At 33.4% G+C, this 15,558-nt stretch overlaps 1 protein-coding gene across 3 annotated transcripts in view; it reads right to left on the bottom strand.

Annotated features, from left to right (window-relative positions):
- Positions 1 to 1,937: 1,937 nt before the first annotated feature.
- The window catches only part of LOC132728854 (ATP-dependent translocase ABCB1-like), a 66,870-nt gene continuing 53,249 nt past the window's right edge, over positions 1,938 to 15,558 (bottom strand). For all 3 annotated transcript variants that reach the window (XM_060714537.1, XM_060714538.1, XM_060714540.1), the window contains exons 13-28: positions 15,124 to 15,327; positions 14,747 to 14,917; positions 13,764 to 13,971; positions 13,193 to 13,338; positions 12,213 to 12,359; positions 10,341 to 10,430; positions 8,910 to 9,071; positions 8,262 to 8,394; positions 7,896 to 7,966; positions 7,370 to 7,470; positions 6,869 to 7,009; positions 6,162 to 6,318; positions 5,271 to 5,468; positions 4,165 to 4,368; positions 2,635 to 2,781; positions 1,938 to 2,412 (exon numbers count right to left, since the gene is read on the bottom strand). In XM_060714537.1, the coding sequence (XP_060570520.1) occupies positions 2,212 to 2,412; positions 2,635 to 2,781; positions 4,165 to 4,368; positions 5,271 to 5,468; positions 6,162 to 6,318; positions 6,869 to 7,009; positions 7,370 to 7,470; positions 7,896 to 7,966; positions 8,262 to 8,394; positions 8,910 to 9,071; positions 10,341 to 10,430; positions 12,213 to 12,359; positions 13,193 to 13,338; positions 13,764 to 13,971; positions 14,747 to 14,917; positions 15,124 to 15,327 (2,481 nt within the window). In that variant the 3' untranslated portion in view covers positions 1,938 to 2,211. The remainder of the gene's footprint in view (positions 2,413 to 2,634; positions 2,782 to 4,164; positions 4,369 to 5,270; positions 5,469 to 6,161; positions 6,319 to 6,868; positions 7,010 to 7,369; positions 7,471 to 7,895; positions 7,967 to 8,261; positions 8,395 to 8,909; positions 9,072 to 10,340; positions 10,431 to 12,212; positions 12,360 to 13,192; positions 13,339 to 13,763; positions 13,972 to 14,746; positions 14,918 to 15,123; positions 15,328 to 15,558) is intronic.

The following is a 15,558-nucleotide window of genomic DNA, read 5'->3' as shown; positions in this document are numbered from 1 at the left end:
TCTACTCAATGGGATTTATCTACCTACAACGTTTCATGTTGATATCGCTTATACTTTAAGAGTTATGTCCCAAACAAATTTCAAAGTGTAAACATAAGTAATGGGCAATAATTAAAAATTAGGCAGGCCAGAGTTACGATTCTCATGCACTGCAAACCTACTCAATGAGATCTATCTATCTGCAAAGTTTTATGTTGATAACTCTTATAGTTTAAGAGTTATAACCCGGACAATGTTCATAGTGTAAAATAAACAAAAGACAATAATTCAAAAGTTAAGCAAGGCAGAGTTACAGTTCTCTTGCACTGTACACCTACCTAATAATCTCTATCTACCTACAAAGTTTCATGTTGATACGTCTTATACTTTGAGAGTTATGTCCCAAACAAAGTTCAAAGTGTAAAAATGAGTAATTGGCAATAATTCAAAAAAAGGCAGGCCAGAGTTACGGTTCTTATGCACTGCAAACCTACTCAATGAGATCTATCTATCTGCAAAGTTTCATGTTGATAACTCTTATAGTTTAAGAGTTATGTCACGGACAATGTTCAAAGTGTAAAATAAACAAAGGACAATAATTCAAAAGTTAAGCAAGGCAGAGTTACAGTTCTTTTGCACTGTACACCTACCTAATAATCTCTATCTACCTATAAAGTTTCATGTTGATACCTCTTATAGTTAAAGAGTTATGTCCCGGACAATGTGCAAAGTGTAAGAATAAACAAAGGGCAATAATTCAAAAATTCAACAAGGCAGAGTTATGGTTATTGTGCACTGCACAGCATCTCAATGAGATCTATCTACCTACAAAGTTTCATGTTGATACCTCTTGTTGTCTCAAAGTTATGTCCCGGACGAGAAAAGCGGACTGACGGACAGATAGACGGACAAAGCGGCGGCTATGTGCTCACCCTTCCGGGAGCATAAAAAACATGCATTTAGGGTGTTTTTTTTTTTCAATTCATTACATGGACTTGTCAAATATCCACATCTGGAAGTGTTCATTATAAAATGACAGGGATGTCAAACATTAAATTAACGTAAGTTTTTCACAATATTATACAGTAATGTCAGACATAGTTTGCGCAGGCTGGTCGGACTTTTCATATGTCTTCAATAAATACAAATATACTCGACAACCTTTTAGGCACTTATTCTGAACATTTCAAGCAATTTTCTTTTGTTCTGTTTAAAGGGATATTCAGGCAAAATAATGACAAAAATATTAAAATGGTCTTTTGTACTCAACTCGGGCTAAAATGACATTTCTAAATGTTTCAGCATGAATTTCTGTTTAAATTCTATATACATTGTTGTATTTTGGATTTGAAGCATAAATATATCTATATATGTTGAACAAAATTTAGACGCCAATAGAATCACCGCATAGTTTTAACAAGCCAGGTGACTTGAACAAATCCTTGAAGTTACATTAACAGATACTGTGGATATTGTATAATTGAAACAAGTCAAAGTCATTCATTTGACATGTTCTTAAACGTTTCCAGAGTTCTTTGACTGTCTAATATATTCATTTTGAGGGCATTAACAGAATTAGGGATGAAAAAGTCAAAACTAAGAAATGAAAATTTTGCCTGTGTCTCACTTGCACTTTCAAACAACAAAATACTAAATTATTGTGTTTAATAAACAGTTAATTCAATTGCGGTGGTTACATGGATTTATTTAATCCGGATAATTTAGGACTTGTAGTTGGAATTAATGGTTATTTCACAAGGCTTTTTAATATAGAAAATGTCACTCTAATAAACAAAGCTCTATATGTGTAATGATATGATAAATATATAACTCTTCAATGACAAATTTTCATAATGTTTTAATCCTATAAGACACACAGACATATAAACCATTTTCACAATATTTCAAAATATCAACAAAAAAACACTTTAAATTAAAAAAACTTAATCCAGCAATTAAATAGTGTCTAAAACAAAAAGATAATAATTTCTGAAGGAGAAAAAAAATGAAAGCAATTATAAATATAAAAGAATGTTGTTTTCCTGAAACACATATAATGATATAACTATTAATATGAAACAATAAATTTCTCTCACAAATCCGGAGAAATTACCATGATACATTGTTTTTTGTGTTCGTAACGAACCTCTGATAGTTTGTAATGCAAAAAAATACGTAGAGATCATGGTATTTACTAAATAAATCCTAAAAATAAAAACCTTATAGTTCACATTATTTTGACAACTGTTGCCCTGACACCAATGTGGCGTACACTCCTTTTTTGTTCAATAAATGTTGATGGTTGCCGGACTCGACAACTTTACCAGCGTCTATAACATATATAACATCCGCATTTTGTATAGTCGATAGTCTATGGGCAATTACTATACACGTTCTCCCTTCTTGTGCATTGTCCAACGCCGCTTGTACAACCTAAAATAAAGAAATGACGCAATTTTGATACAGCTCATCATTTATCTCACAGTACATAACGTCAGTATCCACATTTTCTTTTTTTTATTTACATTATTTACAAAAGTAACCAAATTAACTTGATATTTATATTGATGTAGAACAATCATACATTTCTATGCATATGTCTATAATTTGGACATCTTTTTATTTTATAAAAACGAATCTTTTTACTTAACAAACCTGTTCACTTTCAGTATCTAATGCACTGGTGGCCTCATCCAGAAGAAGTATTTTCGGATTTCTCACTAAAGCTCTTGCAATTGCTACTCGTTGTTTTTGTCCTCCTGACAACTGTGTGCCTTTCTCTCCTACTACTGTGTCATACCCCTGAATTGTATATTCAACATATTTTCACATATAGTCAAATGTGTCTAATAGTATACAAGCAGAACATGTAATGTGGCAAATGCTTTAAAGTGTTTTCAAAAAGAGTTTTTGAGTTTTTACAATAAAATAATAAAATATTCATCAGAATGGTAACTTAAATGTTACATTTTGGTAATTTGTGTCCTATTCAAAATCGTTAGCGTAAGATCTAACGTATCATTTTGATAACGATTATTTACCAACAATAAATTCCAAATCATTTTGTTTGCCTCAAACTAGTAAATATATCAATGTTTAATGTTTCTGAAAAACTTTTTTATTAAATTTGATAAAATATATTTCGAGAAGACCGTACACAAAACTGTTATATGATAACCCATTTAAGGTCAAGAATTATACAGATGGCATCAAGGAAACACAGTTTCTTCCATAAAATGTTTAAATATATATTATCATCCTATTAATTTGCTTCTCGGGGTTGAAGTTAGAACTATAAAGAAATATTTAATTTGAATCAGCTGATAAATTATTTTGTTCATTTTGTGTTCAGATCATTAGAAAATGTTTCAACTCAGTCAAACTTTGTTTGTTTCTTTGTATGTTTGTTTGTTTCATTTTACGCCTTTTTCCAACAGTATTTCAGTCCTATAGGCGGGTAATTTCCTAACCAACGTTCCTGGAGATTTACACCAGTACTAGACTACCTTTCTCAGTCAAACATCTCCTTATAATATCTTCAGCCCTGAACTTAATCTTAACTCTTAACGGATTTGTCAAACTTCCAATTTTGAAACTGTTAATTAATAAGTCAAGGGATACCATGATGTTAAAACTCTAAATAGAATTGTCTAGCTACCAAATTTGAAAATGGTCATTATCAATTGTAAGAAATATCATCGTATAAATTTACGTTAGTCTGTCAACAGGATAGAGCTTTGAAAAACTGCACAAACGAGAAACTGGCCTTGCTCTATTATTGCGACCGCTTGTCGTTTTTTTAAGTCATAGTAAGGTTGAACAAAGCGCCTTTTTGTAATATTTTAACAAACTTTAATGTAAACACTATGATTTAAACCTGTTTTGTATAAAAACTATAGCAAACATTACTAGATGTATATGTAAACGATCAAATAATGACAAACGTTAATTACTTTAATTATTTTTGGCCGTTTTGTCAACATGTGATTTTTCCCAAGGTGAAGTTTTTTCGTGTGTTTCGTTTTTTAAATTTGGAATTATCATTGCATAATCAACTAAATATCTAAAACTCTATAAAACTTGTATATTTCATTTGTACAATTATACATTTCGGCATATTCCGAGTGAAGTATTTTAACTGAACAATTATAAGCTGTCAAATTTTAAAAAAGATAATATACGTACCGATGGTAAATTAGATATAAAGTCATGTATGTTTGCTGCACGTGCTGATGCGATGACTTCATCCATACCTATTGAACTGTCAAGACCGTATGTAATATTGTCTTTAATACTACAATCAAATAAGACTGGCTCCTGACTTACCACGCTGATAAGATGTCTCAATCTAATGAGATTGATATCTTTTATGTTTATACCATCAATACTCTGGAACAAAACAACAACAACTTCATAGTTCGATTGTTTTATGATGACACACATGTTTGGTGAAATTCGTTTTCAATTTCATATTGAATAACAACATTGAAAACACCTAATTTTAAAGGTCCATGTCACTGAATTGACATCAAGTAACCCATAACATGGTTGGTTCGAATTCCGTCTGTAGAATTGTATTCTTACAGTTAGCTTGCAAAATGCGTCGGCCTTCCACGGATGCCTTCTCGATCCTGCATGAGTGCTCAAAGGAGTTCTTGAAAACGTCCGCAAAAGGAAAAGCCAAGAACGACTTTCACAGTGATATTATATGTATAATATAATTATGACATTTTCAACCCAGCTATTGTTATATTACTACGAGGCGCAGCCGATCGGATATATGCCAGTTCAAGAGATTGCAGTATCCACTATCATTCCACAAAGCTTTATATCAATATATAAAGATCAAAGCAATATAAAACATTTTATCAGTCACAAGAAATACCTGTAAACGACATTATTTAGACCATTATACACAAAAACAGCTGTTGTTTGTCTATTTAAATATTAACTGAAGATAGAATAAGCAAGCCCATGGAAATTAACTTAACACATTATATGTATTTCATACCTGGAATAAAACAATTCTAATGTAGTACTTGGTACCCTATGACAAAGGCATGTAAAGATGTGAGTTATATCACACGAGGAAATAATATCTATGAATGTGAGATTCGATGGGAACGTTTTACAGATGTATGGGTATTAGAATTGAATGATATATTGAGGAATAATAATTTCGATAAAGACCCAGCAAATTCTACGCCTACAACAACTTGTAAACTTAAGAAAACGTTCACATGAGGGAGATACTTTTTATTTGTCAGAAAACGTCAATGTTAATTACTCACTATGCTCCCATCTTGCGGATCATAAAATCGTTGTAGAAGAGACACAACCGTGGATTTGCCACATCCACTCGGACCTACTAGTGCCACAGTTTGCCCTGGTTCTACGTCTATATTAATACCTTTTAACACTGGCACGTCTGGTCGCATTGGGTAATTAAAGGTTACGTTTCTTATTTGTACACGTCCAGATATGTTAGACTGAAAATGAATTGATTTTCTATCTTTATAACAGCAAGTGTATTGGACTGAAAATGAAATGAACTTTTATCTTTATAACAAAAAAGTGTATTAGACTGAAAATATAATCTTTATACATGTAATAACAAGTGCACCAATATTTACGCTCAATTGTGAAAAGCAAATGTTTAAATATCCACAAGCTTAAAGTAATGCTTCAAGGATAATGGCTCTTATCTTAAGATGTTTTTATCATGATAATCAAAGTTCCGAGTTTCAGGTTGATGATATTTTTCTCATAATAAACAACTTTAACCAAAATAACAAGTCAAAAAATAAAATACGCTATATAACGGTTTTCTGTCAAATTGTTGTCCATTGTCTTACAAATGCACATTGTCATGATGAAAAATTCATCCAAATTTAGATTATTGAAATCAGTCTACTTTGGAGGATTATTTGACAAACATTCTTATTTCAAAAGGGGCATAATTCCTGAAAATATTGCTTTTAAGTGAATGGCCCTTGTCTAACAAATGTTCTTTGTCATCATAAATGCTTCACGTTTCATGTTGATACCTTCATAATATTGGCAATGAAGTGACCGCAATTGCTATAGAATGGGAAAATGTTACAACTTACTCATTCGGTGTAATGCTTAAATCAAATAATCTAAAAAAATTGTGTAAATGCATAAAAAGAAAGTATACTCACTAAGTATTGGCCTCGTTTTGAGAAAACATCGATGAGTGGAATAGTATCTAAAGTTTTAAATATGAGACCACCTGCAGTGGCCGCTTTACTGTAATCTGGCAGAAAAGAGCTACTTTGTCCAATCACAATACCAGTCATAGAAATGGCAAAGAACACTCTGAAAAAAGTTGTTTAACATGAACCATTTGTTACATTTTAATTTAGAAAATATTGGAATATCTTGGTATTTTATCAGTTGTTGAATTTTCTGTAAGACATATTCAGTTATCATTTGCATCTTGGCAAACACTGCATCAAATCAGCATAATGGTTTGTGTGTGAATTTGTTTAGCTTGTCTGTATGTTTATACATGTTTCTTTATATGTTTGTTTTTCTGTCTATGATTGTTTGGAATGTATGTATGTACGTACGTACGTACGTATGTATGTATGTATTTATGTACATTTATTTCTTTGTTTTATTTTAAAAAAAGTATTTAAGCCAACTGTCATACATATTTTTGAATTCAAATTCCCCAAAGGAAGTTTCATTTAACCTTATAGGGTGGTTTTCAGCATGTTTATAAACAATTAGTATAGTCTAACACCTATGTGTATTAGTGTATTTATTAATGTAATTATTAATGTAATTAGGGGAAGCTTTGATCCCTGCCAGTCACTATCAACATTAAAAAACTTTCAAGCAATCATAAAACTATCAGTCTTACTTAAACACATTGTCAGGAGTCATGTCCCCTGTTGTCACCATGTAAGCACCAAATCGGAATGCTCCGGCATATATCATGAACACAATGCCTTGTGAAAAACCAAGAGTTAATCCAGTAAGCTGCGCCGCTTTGATATTGGTCCTGAAAAAAAACACTTGCTTCAATATACATGTACTGTTACAAAATAATGAAAAAAGCTTGTACCGTATATAACACATTGCTCTTGCTTACAAACATAAATGAATTAGATTTTTTGGGGGTTTTAAAAACAATATTGTTATAGCCGATTGATAAAAGTCTTCAATAAACTTTGTTGAGCAATTTTGTATTTCTGATCATTGAAAGAGTATTAATCGTATAAAATAAAACAATTTGTATAACAAAATGTATATTCCATATAAATATAAAATGACTTTTATTATTGATAAGAATGAACATGTTTATAAAAAACAAGTACAATTTTCTATGCTAAAGAAAATAAATTTAGTATTTTGTCCTTACCTGTATGGCTTATTCAAAGAAGTAGCATATTTCTGGAAGAAATCCGGTTCTCTTGTCAATGACTGCACAGTCCTTATATTTTCTATGGCCTCACTTGCTGTCTACAATTATAATTAAATTGTCAGTTTTAACACCAGGTCCTTCATTATTTTATCCGCTGAAGCTTGATTAACCTTGTCATTTTTGTCTGCCTTAAGTTCCTTACTAAGAAAAAATATGTACCATCATTTTCATGAATTTAATGTTTTTTCGTTGATAATTTTAAACTTTTGAAAATAATTGTTTCAAGGCCATTCTTACGTCAATGTCCTATAGGACATATGGAATGCATTTGATAAAAGTAAAGTGTATTATTTATTAATTAATTATATAATTAATTAATTGCATAAAATCAGTACATGTATTACATAGATAATTAAAACGTTTTTTTTTTCAAAAGAAATACATATAAGATATATTGATTAATCTTTCAATGATATCATAAATAATAACAAAAAAACGTTAATATCTTAACACAAAACCCTACCTCCCCTGCTGCTTCAAGATCAACGTTATCTTTCTTGTGGTTTCCCATTACAAATCTATACTGTAAAGCACCTGTAATAAAAGCATCACCAAGTGAGTTTGATGCGATACGGTTGCATCTCCTTCTTAAAAAGTCAAGAGTTACAATTGTATCGCACCAATCCCAAGATCTATAATATATGGTAAAAGAAAAAAATATGATTTGAGGAATCACATAGATCTTTGATACAACAGTCGATATCGAATGTATTATTCAAAAAAGAATGTATTTATGCTTGCTTTTTGTTTCACAATTTAGGCCTGAAAGTTAGTAATAGTCACTTAGAAATGATTTTATAATGAAATAACATTGCAATGTATTTCTTACCTGCCAAAGCCATTAACGGAACGCCAGCAAGGACCACAAATGCAAGTTTCCATCCATAGATAAAAGCTATAACCAATGCAGCGACAAGACCAAACAGAGACTGTATCATTGTTGCTATACGGATACCTGTTGCCTAGCAACAGAAAGTAAATAGTTCAAAATCGAGGAAAAAAGGAAAACAAATAATAAAACAATTGAGAGAAAAGAATATTAAAAAAAAGTTAACTTCCATGTCCTTTTAGAGCAAATAAGAATGTCTCCTGTTTACAAGCGAGTTTTTTACAAACTTTTTTTGTGTAGCCGTTTTTATTGAATAGATAAGGTAACAATGTCGACATGATCCATGCTAACAGGCGACATTTAATTTCACCTGAACAGGACAACGTAATTCAATTTACATTTTGAAGTTTTAATCAAAGCAAAGTCTCGCAAGGGAACTATAACGACATTTAAGTTATTTCCTCGCTTGAGAATCTTACTATATTAAGGCAAATACTCATAAGACACATCGCAAAGTTAATAACTTAATTTTGGGTTGCCTCATTCGAGGAAATATGGCTTTAATTTGACAAAAAGGGAAACTACCGCTCTTACAGTTCAATTTATACAATACCCAGTTGTCTTCCTTAGTATGATTCTGGCACTTACATTTTTAACTTGTGATGCATCTGTTGCCAATCTTGTAGTCAAAGCTCCTGTGGAATGTTTAGGGTCATCAAAATACGACATATCCTGTCTCATAAATGCACGGAAAGTCTTCAAACGTAGACGAAATGTTAATCTTTCTCCGGAGTGACCGAAACAAACCGACTGAAACATAAATGAATTTAATAATTCGCTCGTAAATCATCAAAAGAATCGATGTAATATTCTATTACATACTTAGTTTATTTTAAATTGGTAGAGAAATGAAAGAAAGGTACAAGTTCTGTACGTTGCAAACAAACACATATCCGTCTACTTTTAAATAGTGGTGTTGGTAGTTTACCCTCCGACTCACAACAGTAAGCCACATTGACTTTACCAGAGCACATTTCAGACAAAGCGTTGTTCCTGGGCAGGTTGTCAAGCAGTTTACCAGTACCAGTAACCTGTTATTCAGCAAGAAACCGATAACGTCTGTTCATGCCAGAGCAGAGGTACACAGCGAATGACGATGCAAAAGATTACTTGATATATCCCAACGAAAGAGGCCTGCATCATCCGGTGATGGAACCCGGGCCATAAAATTTTAAGTCAAACGCCCATTGAGTTAATTGACGGCTACTTAAAAACAGTTTGATGATTGATTTTATACCTTTCCACGTATTTATAGAATGTCTGATTTTAGCTATTTGGATACAATGACAGTATTCTAATAATCGCTAGCTGCATGGGTTCAAACCACATCAGGGTCATTTTGTTGTTTCCGTTACCACGAAACTTTACACTCATTGCTTAATACTTGTTTTATCGAGGACTGATTTGAAAGCGTTTCTATAAGTCTATAGCTATGGTGGCTGATTTGTGTGATTCGTGTTTTCGCCCTGCGACCCCGCCAAGCCAAAAGTCGAGAATTAACAAATTAAAATGGCGGGGACGCAGAACGATGTACGCTTATAAGCGAAGGCGCTGGGCAAAAATAATTAAAAAAATTCGCCCGCTGGGGCCGGAAATAAAATAGCAGGGGCGTGGAGAAAAAAAACGCTAATAAGCGGGGCTGAAGTTTTATGTATTACGTCTCGCTCAATGCCCTCATAGTATATTTTATATCCACGTCCCCGCCATTTTAACTTGTTAGTTCTTAACTTTTAGCTTGGCGGGGTCGCGGAACGAAAACACGCTTAGTAGCGGGGGTGCGGGGCGATGTTCTATTTATCAAAATTCGTCACGCACCCGCTTATTAGCGTGTTTTTGCTCTGCACCACCACCATTTTAACGTGTTCATTATCGACTTTTCGCTAGACAGGGCGGCGGTGAGAAACCACAAATACCATATATTGCGTCCTACACAATCGAACTTAAATAAATTATGTATTACCCAAGGCGAAGAGTTTTAAACGTTTAAAAGGTTGATATGACATATAATACAGTACAAACCTGTAGGAAATTAACTATAAACTGAACTCCACCAAGTGCTAGGAACATCATGCTCCACAAAAAACTGTCCGAGTAGTTGTTCATAAATACCTGAAATAGGAAATAGATGAAGTCTTTCTGAATAACTTAAACCTTGAATAATGTTTAGTGTCACAGTAGATACACGAAGTAACTGCACATTGTCTTTCAAGTATATACAATTCAATGTGCACCCTGTTTGCGGTTTCAAGCACGCGCTACTCTGAGCATTGTACCTTTCATCTGGAGACAATACATTTATATGTGTACAGTTCTTGTGAAAACAGGAACAAGACTTGGAAATGTAAAGCATCACATGTGTCAATTATGATAAAATGATTATGTCATTATTTTATTCCTTGCGACAAAAAAATCTATTTTTATGTCAAATACACACATTCTGAGATCATAAACACTTATGCGAAGTTATATACATCTATATTTAAGGCCGTTTACACTCATTGTTTTAAAGATTATACACGAATTAAGAGGTCTTATACGGAATAATTCTTATGTCATATATATACTGATTTTGAAAACATATGCACTGATTCTGATATCGAATATGTACTTATTCTTGGATCAAATATGCACTGATTATAAGGTCGGATATGCTCTGATTCTGTGATCGCGTATACACTGATTCTTATGTCGCGTATGCACTGATTTGAAGGTCGGATATGCAATGATTATAAAGTCCCGTTATGCACTGATTCAATAGTCGGGTATGCACTGATTATGAGGTCGGGTATGCACTGATTATATGGTCGGGTTTGCACTTATTCTATGGTCCCGAATGCACTGATTCTAAGGTCCCGTATGCACTGAGTCTAAGGTCGGGTATGCACTAATTTTAAAGTGACCTATGTTCTTATTCCAAGGTCGGGTAAGCACTGATTCTACGGCCATGTATGCACTGATTCTAAGCTCCCGTATGCACTGATTCCAAGGTCGGGTATGCACTGATTCTAAGGTCGCGTAGGCACTGATTCTAAGGTTGAGTATGCACTGATTCTAAGGTTGTGTATGCACTGATTCTTAGGCCATGTACGCACTGATTCAAAGGTTGCATATACACTGATTCTAAGGTCGCGTACGCACTGATTCTAAGGTTGGGTATGCACTGATTCTAGGTCGCGTATGGACTGATTCTAAGGTTGCGTATGCATTGATTCTTATTCGGGTATGCCCTGATTCTAAGGTCGAGTATGCACTGATTTTAACGTCGCCTATGCTCTGTTTCTGAGGCCGTATATGCAACTTCCCTCACGCCCCAAAGCACCGGCTTGAGCGATACTTAATTCTTAACACTTAATAGTGCTGGAATCAATGATCCTGAAGGACCAGAAAAACATAACAACACTGAAGTGAAGTACGGGGCAACTCTTTACGGCTGCCAAATGGCGCTTTACACTGCTGTTGTGAAGAATAAAAATCTGAAAACAAAGTGATCCTTCGGAAGCAATAATCACAACAAACTCTAAGGTCGTATATGTACTGATTCTCATGGCGCATATGCACTGACTCTTAGGTCACATTTGAACTGATTATGATGTCGCATATGCACTGATTATCAGGTCGCGTTTGCACTGATTCCCAGGTCGGATGCGTCATTATAGAATGGCCTACATCAAAATGTAAAATGTTTGTTTAAAAAGTAGCCACTTTGAATAAAAAGCAAGCACAGGTCGTTATCAAATTCAAGATCTTATATGCGCTTCTAATTGTTCAGCCTTTAAATCTTAAAATAGCACATCAATTATTGAATTGAATCAAAATAAATAATAATATATATAATAAGCAAATGTATCAAAGAATCATTATGTATATTGTGATGGAAGGAGGAACACTTACTTTGATAATTTCACTAAAGAATATAGCAAATGCCGGCATAGTACATCCATTGACAGCGGCTGCCATACATCCAATCAAAATAAACGGTAATTCTGGTTTATTTTCTTGTAGCATAGGACAGAATTTAGCTCCTGGGGCAGTCTCAACCTGTGAATTAAATGATTCAATGATATAAAGGCTCATCAATACTAAGAAATGAATATTATTTTCTCTCTTTAGAAATGACAACCATTTGTTTATAGTTTGGCATTAACGGAATAAAAATCGATACAGAACATGAAAGATGCTTAGCTCAAGTCTTGGCCAAATTAGTACTGACAGTGAAATATTAACAATATAGTATTTAGTCTTTCATACAAAATACTAAAATTACTAAATGCCAACATAAAATAAACACAAAAAGTCATTAAAAGCTTAAAAGCCAACAGGACAATCTTGAAAAATAAAAACAGTTGTGGGGCTAAATATATCTTTATATATTTACAAAAACAAAAATGAAAAACATAAGTAATAAGTGTACAATAACTTTGAGGAGTCAATTGAATGAAAATTTGGTTCGGAAAGGTTAATGTTGAACAACACTATAATTGTATCTTGGAAGAAAATGAAAAATAAATCATTGAGGTCACATAGCATTAAGAATTTTTATTACTCCACTGTCTACCAAAGCCAGACCAACGCTGCAAAGCTTAATATTAGTTACCCTAAATAAATTTATAACATGATAGGTTCTTGGAACTAAAGTAAACTTAAACTTTTTATATTAAGATGAATGTCTATTGTAATACTTAAAGGTAAACTGTAATCAAAATATCAACTTCAAAGGCATACCGACATGTTAAAACTTAACGTTTTGAAAGATCCGTTTCATTTCAATCTATATAAGGACGGCAATTGTTAATCAAACTATCAACTACATCCTTCTACATGTATCACTGACCAAAGCAGACAATAAAGTTGTAATTGATTAAGGCACCTACCTCTTCTTCTATGTCCTTTTCATCATCGGTTGCACTGGGCTTTGAAATCAGCTTAGAAATCTGTCTTGATGTAGACTTTTTAAGCTGCTTATTCTCTGATATGGTCATCTTTCTTGGGATACCATTTAGTACCAAGTCTACACCATCTAAAACCCATGTTTAAAACACTGTTCAGTAAAATAATAGATTACATACCACTAACAATGTTTTTTTTTGTTGGAAGTAGCAAATAGAAAAAAATATATATAATACAAATGATAAATAGAAAGTAATTAAAAATAGCAGTTGTTAACGCGTGGCCTCTAGGGTTCCAACCCCGTCAGGGGCTACCCCCTCAGGGGCAAGCCGTTGTTCCCGGGAGCAAGAAACTTTACATTAATTGATAAATGCCATTTGGTTCCATGAATGTGTTCAAGAGTGTAACCATAAATTTATACCTTCCAACACCATCAAACTAAAATAGATTTGTATATACTAACAAAATGTTATCTCTTTTGTACAATTGTAAAACTATTAAAAGGTTTCCATATGTCGTAAGACGTCATATTTAACGTATCGATGAAAAACTTACAGGCGTTATCATCTTCGTTCATATCTTCATCTTCTTCAATCAGCATCTGTACCGTCACCAACTGATGATAAACACCATGTTTTTGCATGAGATCCGAATGTTTTCCTGACTCAACAATGACGCCATCTTGTACAACGTTAATGACGTCAGCATTTTGTATTGTTGATAATCGATGTGCAATCACAATGGTTGTGCGTCCTTGTCTCGCCTTGCGGTGGTAAATAAATGTTATAAATATTCACAAAGGACCTTACATAATTCATTAACTAATTATTATATATTATTTCACTAATAGATTTATAAGAATTTAGATGTCCCAAGCTGCTATGCTCCCTTAGTCACTACCGTTACTTTAAACGTAAGAAAGTGAACGGTAGTGAAACATTCGATCAATGCTCAGGATTAACCCAATGGCTATCTAATTGCTACATATCCTCTATTTGATCTGCTTTACGCAATAGAACACGAGATTTTATTTGTGAAAATTTTCTGAGCAATATACTTAACATTGCAGCAAGAAACTAGGGGGCACATTTTTCGCTGCTTGAAACTGGAAAAGTCTATTGACCTAACATTAAATAGAAAAGGCGGGGCTTACTTCTTACTGCTTCAAACCGAAAACGGTCTTGACCTTACATTGAATGAAAAAGTCGGGGATTAATTATTTGCTGTTAAAAACTAAAAAGGATTATTTACCTAATTTAAAGATGAATAGAAAAGGCGGGGCTTAATGTTTACGGCTTTTAAACCGGAAACGTCCATTGACCTTAGATGGAAAGGCGAGGCTTATATATTCGCGCTTAAAACTTGAAAGGTTCATTTATATAAAATTTAATAGGAAAGTCGGGTCATACATTAACAAGGAAAGGTCCATTGGAGCTGATGAATTTTATTTTGAATTGTACACGACTGTTTGCTATTTTTGGTTTAAGGGTGCATCAATTCAATTTAGGTCATAATGGCACAAAAATACACGGCGATACCTTATCTAATGCATCTTGCACGACTCTTTCGCTTTGTGTGTCAAGTGCTGATGTCGCTTCGTCTAGAAGTAAAATTCTCGGGTCTCTGATGAGCGCTCTAGCAATTGCAACTCTCTGCTTCTGGCCTCCTGAAAGCTGGGCACCTCTTTCTCCGACCAAAGTGTCATAGCCCTTAAAACGAAGAAAAATACATGATGGCAAAACTTCTGTTTTGATAAAAGAAACCCTTCGGGTACTTGCCTGTACGAATCAAAATGAATGTTCAAAAGCTATCAAAATTAGAATTTATAATGAAAACGCATTAAAAATCAGTAAAAACATTTATTGACAATACAACTTTGATACAAGTTATATAAATATAGATTGTAAAAACATACTTGAGGTAACGCCATTATGAAATCATGACAGTTGGACTCTTTCGCCGCCCGCTCAACTTCCTCGTATCTGGCATTGGGTTGCCCTAGCAGTATGTTCTCTTTAATTGATATGCCAAACAGGATAGGCTCCTGGGAGACAACGCCAATTTTGTTACGTAGACTTTTTAAGTTCAATCCTCGGATGTCCCGACCATCAATTGAAACCTTAAACGGTATAAATAATAAACTGCCATTTTGATTCATGTCTAAGCTATATATGCAAATCAAATCATGATTGTTTCATTTTGAACATGATTGTTATGATATGTTAATCACTGTTCAAACAAATTTCTTTCACAGAGTGCAAGTAACCTTAATGTAAACTCTAATTATTTACCGTAGGTTTTACTGCCTTTTTTAGTTTTACGTCGCAACAATACAGATTAGGTCATTTGG

Source organism: Ruditapes philippinarum, unplaced genomic scaffold (assembly GCF_026571515.1).
Source record: "Ruditapes philippinarum isolate M1 unplaced genomic scaffold, ASM2657151v2 ctg2855_1_1_1_1, whole genome shotgun sequence".
Taxonomy (NCBI): Eukaryota; Metazoa; Mollusca; class Bivalvia; order Venerida; family Veneridae; genus Ruditapes; species Ruditapes philippinarum.
The sequence above is the reverse complement of the archived record's forward strand: the minus strand, read 5'-3'. Positions and strand labels throughout refer to the sequence as shown.